Source organism: Anoplopoma fimbria, chromosome 24, assembly GCF_027596085.1.
Source record: "Anoplopoma fimbria isolate UVic2021 breed Golden Eagle Sablefish chromosome 24, Afim_UVic_2022, whole genome shotgun sequence".
Classification (NCBI taxonomy): Eukaryota; Metazoa; Chordata; class Actinopteri; order Perciformes; family Anoplopomatidae; genus Anoplopoma; species Anoplopoma fimbria.
The window spans coordinates 13,323,073-13,341,773 of record NC_072472.1 but is presented as its reverse complement, the minus strand read 5'-3'; the positions used below and the strand labels follow the sequence as shown (position 1 = coordinate 13,341,773).

Here is an 18,701-nt window from a genome sequence, read left to right as displayed (position 1 = left end):
AGGTGAGTGACCCGGTTGCAGTGGAATTCAGTCTGAACACTCAGATGTTCTTGCTGTCCAAGAGGAGCTTGTGGCTCTCTGATGGCTCCATGGGCTTTGGTCAGGAGACTGACATAGCCTTTTCTGAGGGTTAGTACCCTCTTAGTACATCCAAATACTTTAAAGTACAAGGAAGATTAAAGACTATAGTTGTGGTTATAGATGTTTGTTTCACATTGTCTACAACTAGAATTTGTTTTACATCACTTCTGTCATTTTTTGCAAAGTGCGCCAAGTTTTGAGATTGATTTTCTGCCTTTTAAGCAAACATTGGTTTGAGTTCATGTCAGCTCAAGATGAAAATTGACTTGCCAAAAATAAGCCTTGCTTGACAAACCGTGGTTATTCCATCACAGTGAACATTACATCAGCTTTTTTATTTTTATATTGTTGTGTAGAACTGACATCTGATATTTCAGCCTTAAAGTTTAAAATTCCTGAATCAATCCTGGAAGACATCCAATATGCAAACATTGACATCATGAAAATAATAAGTTAAACTACTGTGAAGATAGAAAATACATTTAAAGCAATGGTATGCTGTGTACATGGTTGACAGTAAAGTACATGAATTTGGAGTTCAATCGTAAAACAAACCAAAAAAAACGGACTACAACCATTACAATAATTTCCATTTACTTCCATTGAATACTCTGTGTTTCTTGGATTGATGATTCATAATAATAATAAGGATTCATGTCTTCTTTTATTTTAGGTGATACGATCTACGGCCGTGTGATGGTGGACCCTGTGCAGAACCTGGGGGACTCTTTCTTCTGTAGCATAGAGAAAGTGTTCCTCTGCACCGGTGCTGATGGATATGTACCAAAGTACAACCCCACTAAGTTTGAATTTGGCTGCCTGGCTGACTCCCCCTCACTGCTCTATAGATTCAAGATTATTGTGAGTATATTCAGGGTTTTAATAATGCAACTTCAGTATGCAGGGAGATAATAAAGAAAATAATTTCCTTACTTCCTTTTTTCCTTCAATCTAACCCACCTTAACAGGACAAGGCTCAACCAGAGACTCAGGCACGTGTGTTTGGTGATGTCAGTTTTAATGCTGCGCTGGCAGTGGATGATCCATCAGCCATGTCCCTCGTCAAACAGCCCGGGTCTGATGGCTTTAGGGTCGACTCTACAGCCATGTTCCAGGTATTCATCATCTTAATTTTCCTCATAGCCAGTGACTTGTATTGTGAACCTATTAGGTACAGTAAGTTAAGTGTATAAAAATTCAAAAAAGCCTTACTGTACACGTGTTATGTGAGCTAGATTTTGCACTATAAGAGATCTTGGAACATGTTGGCTTTGTCACAATTTTTTTGTGTACAGTAGTGTATGTTTTGCCTCGACCGGTGTGATGGTTTAAATGCTGTATTGTTTCAACCACAATGGATGTGAGACATTAGGCTTTGTTGTGATGTAATCCTTGGTGGTTGTTACTACTGCAGTGCAGAGTTATTGTATTTTGAATCATCATTACATTAAATCAATTCACGGCTGGGGAAGTGCACTTTTGACAGAAATCCAAAGTCTAATGAGTCAATTTAGCACCAACAGGTCCCATCTTATCAAACATTAATGGAGATAATTATTTTCGCAAGATGTGGTCATTTTGGACTTAATCAATTCTGCTTTTCTCATTACTGTAAATTGAACATTATTCTAAGATGTGCATCTGTTGGTGTTTTCTTCAGGTTGCTGCAGGCCGTGAGTGGTACATTCACACTATTTACACAGTCCGCTCCAAAGAGAATGCTAACAGAGGAATTGGAAAGCGCAGCCTGGAGTATCACTCCTTGGTTTCCACAAGCAATGATATCGCCTTGACCTCATCGAGCGGCAAAGGTCAACGCTCCAGGAGGTCGGCTGGTGATGAAGTCCCAGAGATAGCCGATGATATCGGAGCAGACAACAACCGTGGTACCAATATCATGCACATCGCTTTGGACCGCACCAAGAGACAGGCAGGGGGGTCGAATGAGCTGTTCAAAAATGGGCTTGAACCTAGTGAACTGAACACAGAGGAGGAAGAAGAAGGTCTGGTGACTATGGTGGGGGCACTGGTGGGGCTGCTGCTGACCGTCCTCATTATTGTCACCATTGTACTGGTGCTGAGATCCAGACAGAAGGATGGGAAGGAGGGATGGAGGGAGGGGGTGGAGGAGGTGGTGAAAGGGTCTGTCAGTACAGAGCCCATGTTGGTGGTGAGGATGCAAGACTGCCACAACAGCTCAGAAGTCTGAGCAGTGGATGGACAGATGGACACAGGGATGAAGAGTATGTGAGGGTTTTATACAATTTTATATGTTCTTTTTTTTTTTAAACTGGTAATGAAATGCTTTCATTCAACACCAAAAATCTGAGATTGATCACATGCATTAGTGTTTGTGTGTGTGTGTGTGTGTGTGTGTGTGTGTGTGTGTGTGTGTGTGTGTGTGTGTGTGTGTGTGTGTGTGTGTGTGTGTGTGTGTGTGTGTGTGTGTGTGTGTGTGTGTGTGTGTGTGTGCCTGTAAGTGGAGGATTTATACAGTATTGGATCCTTTACGCACCGTGATCACTGCAACAGAAAACAGCACAGAACACAGTCCTATAGGCTGTCTTCACTTAACATTCCTACTTGTGATGTTAGTAGCATGTTATTTCATTTCTCATTTACTAGCTTTTTGTGGTGTTAAAGTCTTTGAAGCCGCTATATCCATTCTGGAGAGTCCCAGTCACTGCGAGCACTTTTTCTCATAAAGCTAGTGTCACGGAGGCTAAGTCAGAGATTTAGTGCTGCAGGTTTACCTTGGGTAAAGAGGACTAGATGATGTCAATGTTCATACTGAAAGGAATAGCTCACCCTGAAAAGAGCACTCAGATGTTATCGACCTGCCCCGGTGTCAGTCAAAACTTTGTGTTTGTGAGCTCTGGTACTTCTGTGTGTCTACCAAAATATTCATAGCATCAAAACCATCTTCTCTACTTGCAAGGGATACAACAGATTTCTGCACACATTGTGCAGCATATTCCAATTGTTTAGTATCGTAACAAGTCTGTTATTCAAGCAAAAGTCCAATATTGACACTATAATCTCACTTACTGTCCTGAAAGTTTTATAAATTTCATCAGTTGCCAGATGATAATAAAATGTATGAAAATATTGGGGATTAAAAGGTAAATATAGAATTTTTGGCTACAAAATATTTAAGACTATGCTGTGTGAATTATGCATTCTGGAGTGAACCGTGCCTTTAGGCCAACAATTTTGTCCAAAAATATTTGTTCTGAACTTCAAGATTTGTAATGAAAAACAAAAACGGAAAGACACCACCACCTGTTTTATATCAGAAGTCTCTTATAAGATTACAGGAGATTAATACCACTGCTGTTAGAATTTATGTTTATTAGCCAGCTAATCATTTTCTTTTTAAACATATGATGTATTGAACATTTCTGTTGCTGCTGAGTCGGGTAATTCCCACTATTTGTATTCTTGAAATCTCAGTTATTTACTTCGTCATATGTTTACAGTTCATCACTGCTTTATTACCAGAATGTTTACTGCTATTCATCCTGTTGCTCCACTGTGTATTGCTGTGATATTGTCGTATTAACACTGGTTAAGGTTTGTGTGAATAGAGACACTCATCTCAGGAGTTATTTATTTTACAGACAATGGACCGTGTCTTGTAACACAATTTACAACTGTTGACTGAAGAAAATCTCTACAAATTCACTTCCCACTTCTGTGTTGCACTGCTAATGAGTGTGGTGCTGTGAACATGAAAATACTTTATTCATAACCAATGTTTTGACCTCTATTCTTCTCATATTATGTTCTTGTAAGTTTTATTTGTCACTTGTACTGTGTGGGATTTCAGTGTTCTGAGTCATGTTTTTTTAACAAAGGATGCAAACAAAATAGCTGCTTACAAAACGGTATGTCACCAGGAAAAAAAATATTACGTGTGAGGCATTTGATATAATCTGCTGTCTCGTTATTTTGTTGATATCACTGGTGAACTTTCTTGTTTACATGTGTTGTTAAACCTGTGTCTTACTCTGCTATGGATATATAACATGCTGGGATCAGTGTTCCTAAATATTTGTCTATTATTGTGTCGTCATCACTGTATAATTATTTCCAATATTTATCAGGGCTAGCTAATATAATGAACATCAGCTGGAAATCAGCTGAGGTGGAAATCAACTGAGGTGGAAATCAGCGACGGATGTGATGGTTTATACAAGTCATAGTCTGCTAACGCACAGCTGCGATTAATTTTCCCTGATGAATTTGGAAATAACACCATATCTGACATCAAATGCACTTTTTGAGTCACATCCTTCACATGCCAATCCAAGCTATGCAATGTAATGTATATTCCACAGCAGGTTATCCCCATGTATATGAATATTTTAGCACAAACAATCAAACTTGATATTCAGTTTGTGTCTTTTTAATAATGGGTTTTTATGTATATGTATTTAAAAAATAAATCTTGTTGCTTACTTTTGTTGTTGATTCACTCAGTATTTATACAGAACTGTAGAGTTTGGAGTCGAGACTGAGGATTTAAGACTTGATTGGAGCGCTTTGAAACTTGGCATACTTGAGACCTAAAGAAGCAATAGCATTCTATTGTGTTTTCTCATGTAACTAATGCAACTCAATACATTAGGCTATAAACCCTTAACCATGCCAGCAGAATATGTACAGTACCAGTCAAAAGTTTGGACACACCTTCTCATTCAACTACTTTGAAGAATTGTTGTGCTCAGGATTCGTCAGACACCAGAGAGAAACAGTTGAGTTAAAGTCAAAACGCTTTATTGCAAGCTTAGCAAGAGTATTACATTTCCGGCATTTATACGTGCACGGTCCTAGTTATGGATGTCTAACAGAGTTAGAGTACCAAAATAAAAAGGCGCTTAGGACAAGGTGCGCAGCGGATTTCATAGGTTCTCCGTTAGGGAGCCTATTGGTCAAATATTAAAGTAGCAGGCGGAGCTTGTTTTAGCTATAAGCGGCCTGGTTGGAGCTCTGGGCATATCCGCCCACACTGGCTCACGTCCCATTGGTTGCTGTCATCTTTCAGTGTGTGTGTATGTTGTCGAGTGTACATGTGCGAATCTGGTCTGAACGGGTTTTATTCGGGCAATCTGTACTATTTCCTCATCTTGTTATTTGTCAGTTTTCTACAGTGAGGGTATTGTCCTCGTAGAGTACGACCTTGCCTACTCCTTAAGCCAGGTGGTTGATTCATCATGTGTATATGTGTGTGTGTCAGGCCCTCCCTGTTCTGGTGTGACTGATTCATCATGTGTATATGTGTGAGTGTCAGGCCCTCCCTGTTCTTGTGTGTTTGATTCATCATGTGTATATGTGTGTGTCTCAGGCCCTCCCCATTCTTGTGTGGCTGTTCAAGGTTGGCGTGTAGACGCGGGGATGCTCTCACGCAGTTTCTGACCTTCTGCAGCACCTTTCCACTCTTTCTGAGTGCCTGTGTTTACGTGTAATAAAGTAAAGCGTGCTTGTTAATACAGCTGTCATGGCTACCCTATATCACTAATAAAGTAAAGCGTGTTGGTTAATACTGCTGTCATGATTATTTTATATTACAGAATCTAAAATCTAAAACATATTCTGGTTTGTTGAGCATTTGTTTGTTTACCACATAATTCTATATGTGTTCCTTCATAGTTTGGATGTTGTAGTATATCATTTGATATCAAAGGATGAAGGAAGATGTCCAGGTCCGTTGATGCAGTTTCAACAATTTTCTTTATTGAATCAATGCATCTGAAGTCATTCTGCGCAGAATGGAGCCCATACAGAGATTCAGCATGGACTGAGGCTCTCAGCCTTCAGTCTGAACTTATATGTGTGTTGTGCATCCCCTAAATGTGCACAAAGGCAAAACACATGTTGAGCAGTACATACATCATTCAGACACCTTGAAACATACACTTTTTGAAATACGTTCCTGAGACCCTAGTATCCTCCATCTGTGGAAACATCCCTATAAACAAGGTTGTCATGTCTTATGTAGGTCATGAGGTCATTATTAGGGCAGTTCCTGAGAACCTAGACTCTTCGTCTGCGTAAACATCACCATAAACAAGGTTGTCATGCCATAGGTTGGTCATGAGGTCATTATCAGGGCAGCTCCTAAAAACCCTGAATCCCAACTTCACATAGCATGCAACAACTCCATGGCCTCATTACAACAAGGTATAGCAGAATATGATAAAATACACTACAATGTAGAAATAAATAATAATAAAAATAAAGAAAAAAACATTGAATGAGAAGGTGTGTCCAAAATTTTGACTGGTACTGTACTTGTCAATAATAAAAAGTGAGATTTCATCAAGTATTATTTTACTGCCCTCGCCATTGGCTACTGCCTGATTAGAGTACGAGCAGTGTGAGACAGCAGGTTGAGAGAGAGAGAGGGGGAAGAAGCTGATTGGTTAAATCGGAGATGACGCACCACAAATGTGCCCGCTTCCCTCCCTCCTCTTCCTTTACTTCCAGCATTGGACAGTGTTGTGCTGCTGTTGGCTGGTAAACATGGCTACCGCTGCTGCAGCTGGAGACGACCTGAGGAAAGAGCTCACGTGTGCAATTTGTTTGGACTTCTTCAAAGATCCTGTCATACTGAAATGCGGCCATAATTTCTGTCGCTTTTGCATCTGCATGCACTGGGATGAAAATGGCGGAGACTACGGGTATCAGTGTCCTCAATGCCGGACGGTGAGTTATTGCAAGCGTTTCTATTTTCCTGTCGTGCTTTTTTCCCCATGAAATGTGTATAGTGCACTTGTGACAATCCGTATTTATTTACTTTCACGCGTTATATATGTAAGGGAATTCAGATTAGCTGGTGTCTGTTGGTCTATGATAATGATATTTGCAGAAAAGAGCATTTTTTTTTTTTTTTGTGGGTTACCTTTCCAATGCTGGCTAACATTAGCTGACATTAATGCCAAATTGTGAGCAGGGAAGTTGGATAACACGAATGACGTACCCCTGTGTGTGAGCTATAAAGGATTTTCTTCATGCATAATAAAAAAAATAAAAAAAAATGTGAACCAAGTAATACGGACTCTGGCCTTGGTCACAAGCAGATCTCTGCACATTTCTCAGTTGTTTTCTTTTTTTCTCTCAGGTGTTCAACAAGAGGAGTTTCACAAAAAACTACCTGGTGCAGAACCTGGTGGACAAACTAGAAGACCTGGACTGTCTGGGGACATGTCCTCCCCCCTCCAAGCCTGTTAAAGTAGATGAAAAGTGTGACCAACACGGAGAGGAGCTGAAACTGTACTGCCAGACGGATAAAAGGCCCATCTGTGTGGTCTGCAGGGAATCTAGAGCACACAGGTTGGTCGTGTTCACATCAACATAGGAAAAGAATATGCATACTATTTGGTTTCTCTTTGCTCTGAAAAAGGTATTCCTCTTCAGTAAAATTTAACAGTCACTCACCATCATTGCAGGTTACCAGTTTAGACCTGGCCGGTTAAAGGAATCTGTACAAATGCAGAAGAGCCTAAACGCATGACATGCCACATTATAGCTGCATAGCTACATGCATTATGAACTGCAGAAATGTCTTTGCGTTTGACAGTAACCACACTTTTGAAACCTCAAACAGTTTCTATGACAGGTTGGAGTATTGCCCTGATGAAAACTGGGACCCAGCCATTGCCAGGTGTCTGAATGTTTCCACAAAGTTGCTATTTCCAAGAAACCTGAATATTTTTACAAATGGGATACTGGAGAAAATTCTTATCCTAAGCAAGACCAAGTTTATATCTTTCAGTAATCAGGGTTCTCCCTTACCCCTGCCATACCTCTACTGAAGGGATGCTTTCCCTGTTTTGTGTCTTAATCATGCTAATGCCCACGCTTAAAACCTTAATGAGAGAACTCAATCTAAGTCTTATCACTTTGGCACAATCTTTTTCTCATTAATAAAGCCATGATTGGGCCGATTAGGTTTTATGCTTCATAAAACCATTGCAAATGTAAATTCTCCTATCCTATTAGAAATCAGCAAAAGCAAAACATGAAGCTGTGGATGCATGTATTTGATATTATTATTATTATTAGGGTGGAATGTGCCTCTTAATCAGGGTAAGTGTGGAAGATGATAAAGATTTAGGCAGTGGTGATATACTTTGGCAAAGTTGAGCTGCACAACTGTGGGTATAGACAGTATAGTGCACCATAACTGTTCATTGCATTAACATTTATCAAAAACATAAGGGAGAGCAACTGAGGAGGCACCCCTCTCCCAGGATGGGCAGAAATGCAATAGATGTGATGTGCAAATAATAAAAACTTAATCAAATTACAACATAGTCAATCCATATGACAGAAATAGACATATGAGAATAGTAATAGCAGAAGTAGCACTAATAAAAGCAGTTATAATAATTTGAATAATAGCAGTGGTAGCAGTAAAACAAATGTGACTTGTAATAATAATAGTAGTAGCAGTGGGTGTCAGGCAAGGCCAAGTCAGCAGGTACAACCACGGTCGGTGGAAACCTGAGAGGCGAGAAAGCACAGACTTCTGGGAGAAGGCCAAGTTGGTAACATGCAAACAGTCACTGTTGTCTTCAAAAGAAAAACATTGTCTGTATGGGCATATAAGGAAGGGGTTTGACAAGGACCGCGATTGAATGCAAAAAAAAATATATATATATAATTTCCATATTCAAGTACTCTGATTCAATTGTTTTACAGTACTCAAGTATGAGTCATTTATGTCTAAATGTGGTTGTAATTTTGACTTCAAGGTTTTAGAATCTTTTATTGCTAACTTTGAGTAGGTGTACAGCTTAATCTTGCCATTTACTGCCAATTAATATTGAAAAGTGGAACATACTCTCAGACTCAAACGTTTTAACTTGGAGTTTTTTTTTTTTTTTTTTTTTTTTAAATAACTGAATGTAACTCAATTAATTAGAATTTTGCAATACTGGTGTCTTATACCATTCTAGACCGTCTTTTGCTTTTCGTAGCCAATTAATTTAACCGGTACGCTGTAAGCAACATGTGCTGAGGTTATCACAACAAGCCAATTTGCGTGCGAGTCAGTCACACTATGACGAGTGGCTGCAACAACTTTGTGTCCACGTCACCTTTTTCATCCATGATGAGTTTGCATGCCAAAGTGTGACGAAAAAATGACTATGTTGTGCGTTCGACCTGCATAGTATGTGGATTTTGAGAATGTGAAAAATGCCAGGATATATACTAGATGAGCAAACATTTCTGTTCTATGTAGAGATGAGAAGACGGCTCCTCAGACTGTTAAATGGCGGACTGCGAGGCAGGCATCAAATTATTACAAATGATGGCGGTTGACATTAAGCTATCGTTAAGAGGAAAGTTGCGAGAGGTCACTTTTATAATGTACTGTAGAAAATACTGTATTTAACACTAAAATATCTAATGATTTAATTTATCTTAAAATAATACAAGAAAACATTAAATTATTTGGAAGAGTAGATGTTGATTAACATTTGTGATAAACGACTTTTATTTAACGGTAGTGCGGACCAGTATCGTTGTGATTGATCCAGTCATATGATGCAGATAAGACTTATTGCTTGAGTATACTTCAGTGTGAACAGTCTGCTGGTACTGGCAAACTAATAATTTAGTTGGCCGTATACAGCACATGGTGATCTAGTGTTTAGTATGAGATTTTGAACGCAGCCATTATGTAGGATAAGAGTTCCAAAAGCATGCACCTAAAGTTTTTTGAGATGCCTTTCGGGACTGCTACTACTTTTCTAATTCTATTCGAGGAAGGATTCACTCAACACTTTTGTTAGACCTCAAGGATACACACAGTGTTTGTTAAGAAGCACTAAATAAAAACGTCTTCTGTTTGATTACAAGAAAACTCCACAGGTTAAGTGTTTTCTGATGGTGTGACAAATTGCCCTTTAAACCACTAACTGCCTGTTATTTGTTTTACTGTTGTTTCAGACACCATGAGGTAGCACCTGTGCCAGAAGTTGTGAATGACATGAAGGTAAGTCTAAATGTTTGTATTTGGTAGGAAGTTTTCCCTTCTTTTAATCACCTGCTGTGTATTTGGCCGAGGAATCAGAGATTATATGGCCTTTGCCACAAGTTTTATTCGCTACATTTAAAATATTTGTGTTTGTTTTTGTTTTTGTGATATCATGATGCATTATTTCTGTTTTCCTGTGTACATGTGTCTTGATGTATATGTTTGTTACAGATGGAATTGAAACTGAGGCTGATGGAGCTAAACTGGCAGAAGTCTCAATGTGTAAAAGTTGTAACAGCTGATGAGCGTACCAGAAGTGAAGTCAAGGTATGGAATGGACCTTTTAGTTGCATGTTTTTTTGCTGTTGACATTTGCATAAGTATGTTGACATGTTACACTTAACACTGACTGAACATAGATGACATTGGCACTTATCATCATCATCATCATCATCATCGGATCCTTCATCCTAACCCCCTTTTTAAAATCTCTGTCCTCCAGTTGAAGAAGAAGAGACTCAAGGAGAAGATTGAGGCCGATGTTGGTGCTTTGGTCCAATTCTTGCTCGACGAGAGAGACTCCCTGCTTGAGAGCCTGGATGCTGAGGAAGTGGCCACCATGGCCGTCATAGACGAGAACTTGAAGATAGTGGAGACGGAGGAGTCAGCCGTGGATAAAGCTATAGCTGATATCCACAGAAACATCAGTGGGAAAACTAGCTTTGAGGTCAGTCTGATGTATTGGTTGTCTGACAGGTGTTCTTACTCTTACATCACCATTCATCTGCTAGAGTGTCACAGTAGAGATGGATTTCTGTCAGATATTGCCGGTCTATAATAAAGAACCTACTGTTAAAAAACATCTTATTAAACATATTGTTTGAATTAAATTGTGAGTGTGTTAAATACTAATCAAAGAATGCCTTTCTTTTTTCAGAGCCTTGCCGAGACATTCAATGAGTAAGTAGCGTACTGTTGTTTATTTGATATGGACCTGATAAAAAGCTTTTAAAAATGAAATCTACCCTTTTCATAATCTTTGTTTTTTGCTCTCTTTTTTTTTTCTCTTCCACAGAGTCATCCACTGCAAGCCTTTTCCATCTCTTGACACAGTTAATTGTCCGACTGAATTTACAGACTTCTCAGGCCCCTTCCAGCTTATTATGTGGAAGAAGATGATGCATGTGTTGCATACCAGTGAGTCATCACAACACTGTTGACTGTGTTCAGTGCATGTAACTTTATTTAGATGTATTTATCCCAGTTAATGGTGGTGCACTGTTGCACACAGTCGAAAGACATGCAGTTTAATTGGCATCTCTACATTAGTGTGAGTGGTTGTTTATATGTGCCTGCTATGGGACAGACTGGTGACCTGTCCAGGGTGGAGCTCATCTGGCCCAATGACTGCTATTGATTATGTTTATTTAATTAAGAAGCACATCAATTATCATCATGTAAATGTGCCAGATTTAGCTTTACTGGCAAATTTACTTCTGCGGTTCCTGGCAGGTTGATGGCATTGAAGGAAAAAATAAGAGCACAGACAAAAGTACATTAACACAATACAAAGCACATAAGTAGAGACACAAAAGCAAATAGGTACAGACAATACCAAAACAATGAGACAACCACTTCTCTAGACTGTGAACTCAATTCCTTTCTCTTTCTGCGTAGTGCCTCAGAACCTCACCTTGGATCCAGACACGGCCCACCCAAACCTGTTTACCTCAGATTTCGACACCAAAGTGGAGGAGGGCCATGTCCGTAACCAGGAACCAGACCTGCCAGCCCGCTTCACCCGGTTCTGTGGAATCCTTGCCACAGCCCAGTATGCCAGCGGCCAGCACTACTGGGAGGTGGATGTGAAGGACAAAGGTGTTTGGTACCTGGGAGTCACCACTGAAAGCAGCAACAGAAAGGGCTTCGTCAGCCTCACTCCCTCCTCGGGATACTGGAGCCTGTCTCTGCAGGACCGGCTGTATGCCAACGGAGAGGATGGGCGCATCCCTTTAGCCGACTACTGGAACTCTCCTCGGGTCGGCGTGTACCTGGACTACGACAACGGGCGCCTTAGTTTCTATGACGCCGTCACAATGAAGAGATTGTACATGTTTGACACCTGCTTTGAGGAGCCCGTCTATCCGTTCTTTAGCCCAGGGAAGAATGACCCAGGCAGCAGGCTGCAGATATGCCACTATTACTGAGAGAGCTGCGACGAGTCCTCGTTATCTAAGTGCAAACTCATGTATGCCAGTGTTTTCAGATCTCCTGTTGGCAAGGTTTTATCTCACAGATGCGGCTGGAGTGACAGAGTGCTGTTGACCCTTGCAGCCATGTGCTGTATGCATTTGAGCCGTTACTTGTTTGTCTCACTGGTGATAGAAAACATGAGTTAAAAGTGTTACCAGGTGTCTCATCACACTTTGGTTGTGATGAAAAGCTTCAATTTTCTCATTTTGAGGTTGAAAATGTGAAATTTGGTATCTTTGAACCTAGACACACACTGTAGGCCTAAACCCCTGACTACTGTGGCTGGGAGTGTGGAGCGGTGCTTTGTTGTCTGTATCACTGTGTCTGCTGGGATGCAGATGCCCCAGATGCTCTTGTTGATGAGAGCAGCACTTATCCTCTTAGCGATCACTATGCCATTTACTACTGTACATTCTCTCATATTGGCTAAGTTTTTGCAAGGCAGGGTAAGTGCGATTGCCTTGTTGGGTAAAACTTAAAGGAAATATGACATCGTTATCACATTGATAGTTGTCGTCAGTTTAGATTCCCTGAGTAATTTTAGACTGAAGACCAGTCTGTTCAGTGAGTTATTTGACATCGGCCAGTTTGTACTGGGAGTTCAGCTCCCAGACAATGATTAGACTTCCAGGAAGGATCCGCTCGTGCTATTTGTTTCGTGGATGTTAACGTCTGTACAGAAAGTTTTATCGTTAGCCTTTTTAGAGTCTACTTTTATGTATCCTTTTTTAATTTCTGTATTTGTTAACATTGCTGGACATTCTTCTTTATATTGCTTCAAGACCCATTTTTGCTGCTTAATTTTTGTTAGCAGTAATACTGAAGCCATGAAGTCCTGCCATTTTGCTTTTTAAGAGATATTCAAAAAAACGTTTTATCAGTCTGCTTGAAAATGAGCAGGACAAAGAAGAAAAAATATCTTCAAATAGTTCAATAGAAAATTATTAAGATTTACAGCCATGTCCTCAAATACGTTGTCACACTTAACGGGTGAACATGTAAATGTGTTTTACTTTGAAAGGCATTCCATCAAAAATAGCCGTGAGCCTAGTGGACTAAAATGTAAACCTATGGAATGCTGAATGAAAGTTGTATAACATGTTCACAGTTTTTGTTTGCTTCTTACAAATGACCTGCAGCAGTTCCTTCATTATATTCCTTTTTAAATAATCCTGCTTTAGACTATTAATTGCCAGAGTTGGTCCTGGAGCTGCAGATTTAGTCTATTATCTAACTTGGTCCAGTGTGATTTCTATTTTGCATTATTGATGTTGAATGTGAAAATACATGTATCTGGGCAAATATATATATTTTTTAAAACATTGTTTTATTTGAGGTAATTTTGGGGGGTTATTTTTGCTTGTGCAGTTTTAACAGTGCAGTTATGATCCTTCAAGTAAGAAGTTTGCCATCTCACATGGTCATACAGTGCCATTTCTTTTATTTATTTCTTTTACAAATTATTTTATTGAGGAGCATAGTAGAAACCTTTTAACAGCATGATAAGTGATCATATTTGGGAATGGCTATTCCTACAGCCAATCTCAATTTGCTCCTTTTTATGTTCATTTTGAGGTGTGGTAGGAACGCAAATTTGCTGATAAATGTTTTGTTTAAGATGGTATACCCCCTTTTATACCTATAAATACTTTTCATTCATGTATTCAGCATAGCAGTGTTTGGGCTGTGTCTTAAGTGTGACATAAAAAAAAAATTAACTTGGTAGTCCCTGCTTGTGGCCCTTTCACCTTTTTTTTTTTTTTTTTTTTAACATAAATGTGCTTTGTGTTTCTCAGATTTAACAATGGGATTAAAAGAGAAAAAATATATTTTATTTTATTTTCTTTAACGCCTTTAGCATCCACTTACTGTACCCACTTTGCTCAGTGTTTTACCGCTCTTTTCATTAAACATGGGTGATATAAAGACAAAACAACCAATATACCAGTGTGGGGTACTTTAAAATGTATTACTGGACAGTTAGTTATTTGGTCTAAAAGTCTGGTTTGTCCACAATGGCTCTTTTAAAATCTACTCAGTTAGTTATTTTTCAATTCTGTTGGCCAGTAATGTGAGATTCAACACTTTGAATTAAAGAAATTTGTCCTCTACAAAAATCTCAATGCTATCTTTAAAACAACCTTTTATTTAGTTTTTTTACCACTTTGGCATATTGGAATTTTGTCATTTCCTTCTCATACTGAGTTTAGTGGCCATACTGGCTGTTAGAGTATCTGATTTTTACACCTAAATAACCACGGGAAGATCCTGTGAAGGGCTTTGTTAACATCCTAATATAAAATACCAAGGGAACTGACACTTTGCAGTGACCAGGCTGCTGCCTCAAAAGGGCTGTTCCTCCTTGTTTGCTATTCTGGTCCAACATTCTCATCTAACCTTCTGAGACGGTTTGTTGCAGATTTAATTTCATACTGCTGAACATTTAAGGAGGAGGTGAGAAAACAGAGTTCTGTCCTCCTCCTTCTCTGGTAATGACTCAGTACTGACTTTTTTTTCCTGTCTCTTTGCAGTGATGTGGTTTTAATGATAATATAAATAGTTGACTTTACAATGTGATACAAATGCATTAACGTGTCTATTCTAGGCTGATCAAAACTATGTTTTATAAGTTGCAACACTGGGTGACTGGCTCTAAGCACTGTTGGGACAATTTGGTGTAGCCCTCAATAGAGGACATACACAAAAATCAGCATTATAATCACAAATCATTTGGGTTACAGATAAGTCTCTCAGGATGCATTCTGATTGGAAGTTTTCAATTGAAAAGGCCAATCTCTTTTCTTTTTTTTTTTTTTTTTTTTTTTTTTTTTTTTTGCTGTAATCAGTAGCTTAAACATTTATATTTGGCTTAATTGTGCAAAATGTTAACATGTTATGAGAGGAAATCTTTTTTTATGAAAAAAATGTATATAGTTAATGAAGCAAAAATGCCTTAAGACCTAAAAATGATATTGCTACCAAAGATGGAAGATGAAATGTCTTCTCATCTTTGAGTTTTTAGGAGTAATTATTTTTTTTAATGAAAGGCCTTCAAGCTGATTCAGTCAAGTTCCCATTACTTTTCCAATCGCTACAGCTTGTAATAGCCACTTGAGATCAGTGACATTTAACAAAAAAATCTTGTTCGGATGGGACTAATCCACTTTATGAAGTAGCTTGATTGTCAGACTCTTATTTTTTTTACTTTTTCCAATGCTATATGTCAAAATATAGTATGACAAAAAAGTCATAGAATAGTATGTCGAAAAAGAAAGTATAGTATCTATCAAAGAAGTCCTAAAGAGACAATGTTTTGGTATGTCCAAGAAACTCATATCCTATATGTTGGAAAAAGTAATTGAATGTCACAGTACAGTATGTTCAAAAAGCCATAATATAGTATGTCGGAATAAGTAGAATTTTTTTTTTTAATTCTATTTAATGTCAGGAAATTCATAAAAAAAACCTTAGCATAGGATGTTGAAAAAAGTCCTAAACAAGTCTTCGTATTGTATGCCGAATAAAGTCATAAAAAGTTCAAGTATAGGGTGTCAGAAAAAGTCATAGTAAATCATTTCCTGGTATAATATTTTAGAAATAGTCATAAAATGTCACGGTGTAGTATGTTGGAAAACATTTTTAAAAATTAATATTATAGTATGTAGAAAATAAGTCATAAAAATACATAGTAAAATATTTTTAAGAAAGTCATAGTATAGTATGCTGAAAAATTGTCAAGTCAAATTTCGAAAATAAGTCAACATAGTATGTAGAAAAAATATATAAAAACGTCAACCTAAATAGTTCTGAAGAAAGTATTTTGAAAAAGTTATTACATAATTTGTTGGAAAAAATTGTGTCACAAAGCTGTAATATAGCATGTCTAAAAAATGTAATGTATAAGGTGTCAAAAAAGTCATAATGCCATAGTATAGTATGTCTAAAAAGACATCAAAAGTAAGAGAATAGTACGTCTATCATGTCTTAAGATTGGCATAAAAACACAATTGTATCAAATGTAAAACAAAGTAAGTCAAATATATAGTATATCAACAGAAAGTCCTAAAAAAAACCTAAAAATAAATACAATTTTTTAAAAAAAAAAAAAAAAAAAAAAAAGGTCGAAATGTAGCATTTTGAAGAAAAGTAATAGATGTCATATTAAAGCATGTAAAATCCTTGTATATTATGTAAAAAAAAAAAGTGTTTTCTTTTTTAAAAAGGCAAAAAAAGACATAACAGTGTGTCCAGCAAAGTTATAAAATATTGAAGTATACTTAGTCCAGAAAAGTCATAAATAAGTCATTGTAGAGTATGTTAAAAATAGACAAAAAATAGTATTCCAAAAAAAGTCAAATTAAGTGAAAGTATAGCATATCAAAATAAAGATAAAATGTTTAAAAAGGATGTGGTATAGTCTGTGGAAAAAGTCATAGTATAGTATGTCAAAAATGTCATAGGATGATATCTCAAAAAAGCTTAGTAGTAAAGTAAATAGTATAGTATGCCGAAAAAACAATAAAATCAAATGTATTTTGAAGAAAATAAATAGTCATAGTATAGCATGAAAAAAAATCCTTCTATACTATGTTGAAAAAAAATGACAGTGTTCTATTTTGAAACAAAGTCTTTAAAAAGTCACATTATAGAGTGTCCAAAAAAGTTATAAAAATGTCAGTATACTAAGTCCGAAAAAGTCATAAATAAGTCATAGTATAGCCTGTAAAAAAATCCCTGTATATTATGTAAAAAAAAGTTGTTTATGTCATGAAGATCATAAAAAAGTCATAGTTTTCTATGTTGTAAAAATTCAAAGTATAGTATGTCCAAAATAAATCTATTTTTGGATGTCCAAAAATCAAGAAAAAGTTCATAGTAAAACATGTCGAAAAAAGTAATTGTATAGTATGTAGAGAAAAAAAAGGCAAAATATTTGTAATTGTATACCATGTTGAACAAAGTAATATAAAGTCAAATTATAGTTTGTAAAAAATCATAGAATAGGTCATAGAGTAGGGGTCACAAACGTATTGTATAATGTTGACGAAAGAATTCTGAGGGAAGCTTATCAAAAACGGTCAGAAAAAGTCAGAAAAAAGCCATTGTAAAGAATGTTGAAAAATGTCTTTATATAGCATGTACAAAAAAGGAATAAGAAAGCCTGAATTTTGTTTCTCGAAAACAAAACATCTTTGTATAGTATGTCAAAAAACGGAATTAAAAGTCATAGTTTAGTATGTCTAAAAAAGTAAGAGAAGTCGGAGTAAGCATTTCTAAAAATGTCATAGTATATTAAATAATATTAGTATGTTGACACAGGTCTTTAAAAAGTAATATAATAGTATGTCCAAAAAAATTATAAAAATATCAAGTATACTAGATCAAAATGAGTCAAAAATAAGTCACAGTAAAGTATGACAAAAATAGTCACAGTATTATGGTTTGAAGTCATAGAATAGTATTTCTAAAGTTGAAAAAATAAAAAGTCAAGGTACAGTAATTCGAATCACAGTATGTTCAAAAAAGTTTAAAAAAGTCATCACATAGCATGTCAAAAAGTGTCAAAAAGAAATGTTATGGTGATACATATAATTACGTGTTCTGTTGTTTCTCTGTGTATTTTCTTGTGTGTTTTAGTTCTTTGTTTTTTTGTTCTAGGTGCAGCTTTCTAATTGAGGGCACCTGATTATAGCTGTGGGCTGGGGGTCTGCAGGATGCTTTTTCTATGCCCATATCTCTTATTTACCCTTCACCACACAGCTTTATTTGTGCCTCCATGTTATCCTATTTGTCCTATTGTAAATAAATCTTATATTCTGTTGCAGCTAACCTGATGTTGTGTCCCTCTTTATAATGAGTCTTTCGAGAATGAAGTCATATCATATTATAAAAGTATAAAGGTACAAAAAATTCCGATAAAGTATGTCGAAAAAAGTCATAGTGTACAATGTCAAAATGAATAAATAAATATAAATGTGTCATATCATAGTATTGCAAACAAAGTAAAACAAATCATAGCATTTTATCTTGACGAAAGTAAAAAAAAAAAGAATGTAAATAATATGAATAAAGAAATAAAAAGATCATACTATAGTATGTCTAAGAATATCATACTAGCATTTGTGGAAAACAATCCTAAAAACTCAGAGTATAGTGTAATGTAAACAGAAAGAGTATAATATTTAAAAAAAAAAATCATAAGAGTGTCATAGTATACTATGATGACAAAAATCATAAAAAAGTCGTAGTATATTATATCCCCAAAAGTCGAAAGAAATCCCAAATGGGCCTGACCAGTAACCATTGCATAATAAACTATAAATAACATATCCTCAAATATTTCCAATATCTTTTAGTCTAAAGAAGCACAAGTACATTG

The 18,701-nt window shown here is 36.9% G+C and overlaps 2 protein-coding genes across 2 annotated transcripts in view; both read left to right on the top strand.

Annotated features, from left to right (window-relative positions):
* frem2a (FRAS1 related extracellular matrix 2a) overlaps positions 1 to 2,290 on the top strand; it is a 51,271-nt gene extending 48,981 nt beyond the window's left edge. Inside the window, exons 21-24 of the mRNA XM_054626082.1 lie at positions 3 to 129; positions 755 to 942; positions 1,050 to 1,196; positions 1,742 to 2,290. Of these exons, the coding sequence (XP_054482057.1) occupies positions 3 to 129; positions 755 to 942; positions 1,050 to 1,196; positions 1,742 to 2,290 (1,011 nt within the window). The remainder of the gene's footprint in view (positions 1 to 2; positions 130 to 754; positions 943 to 1,049; positions 1,197 to 1,741) is intronic.
* Positions 2,291 to 6,579: 4,289 nt separating this feature from the next.
* trim47 (tripartite motif containing 47) lies at positions 6,580 to 14,087 on the top strand. The gene is made up of 8 exons (XM_054626083.1): positions 6,580 to 6,789; positions 7,205 to 7,416; positions 10,042 to 10,087; positions 10,301 to 10,396; positions 10,572 to 10,796; positions 11,007 to 11,029; positions 11,145 to 11,266; positions 11,747 to 14,087. The coding sequence occupies exons 1-8, from the start codon at positions 6,607 to 6,609 to the stop codon at positions 12,274 to 12,276; spliced, it is 1,437 nt and encodes a 478-aa protein (XP_054482058.1). The 5' UTR covers positions 6,580 to 6,606; the 3' UTR covers positions 12,277 to 14,087.
* Positions 14,088 to 18,701: the final 4,614 nt, after the last annotated feature.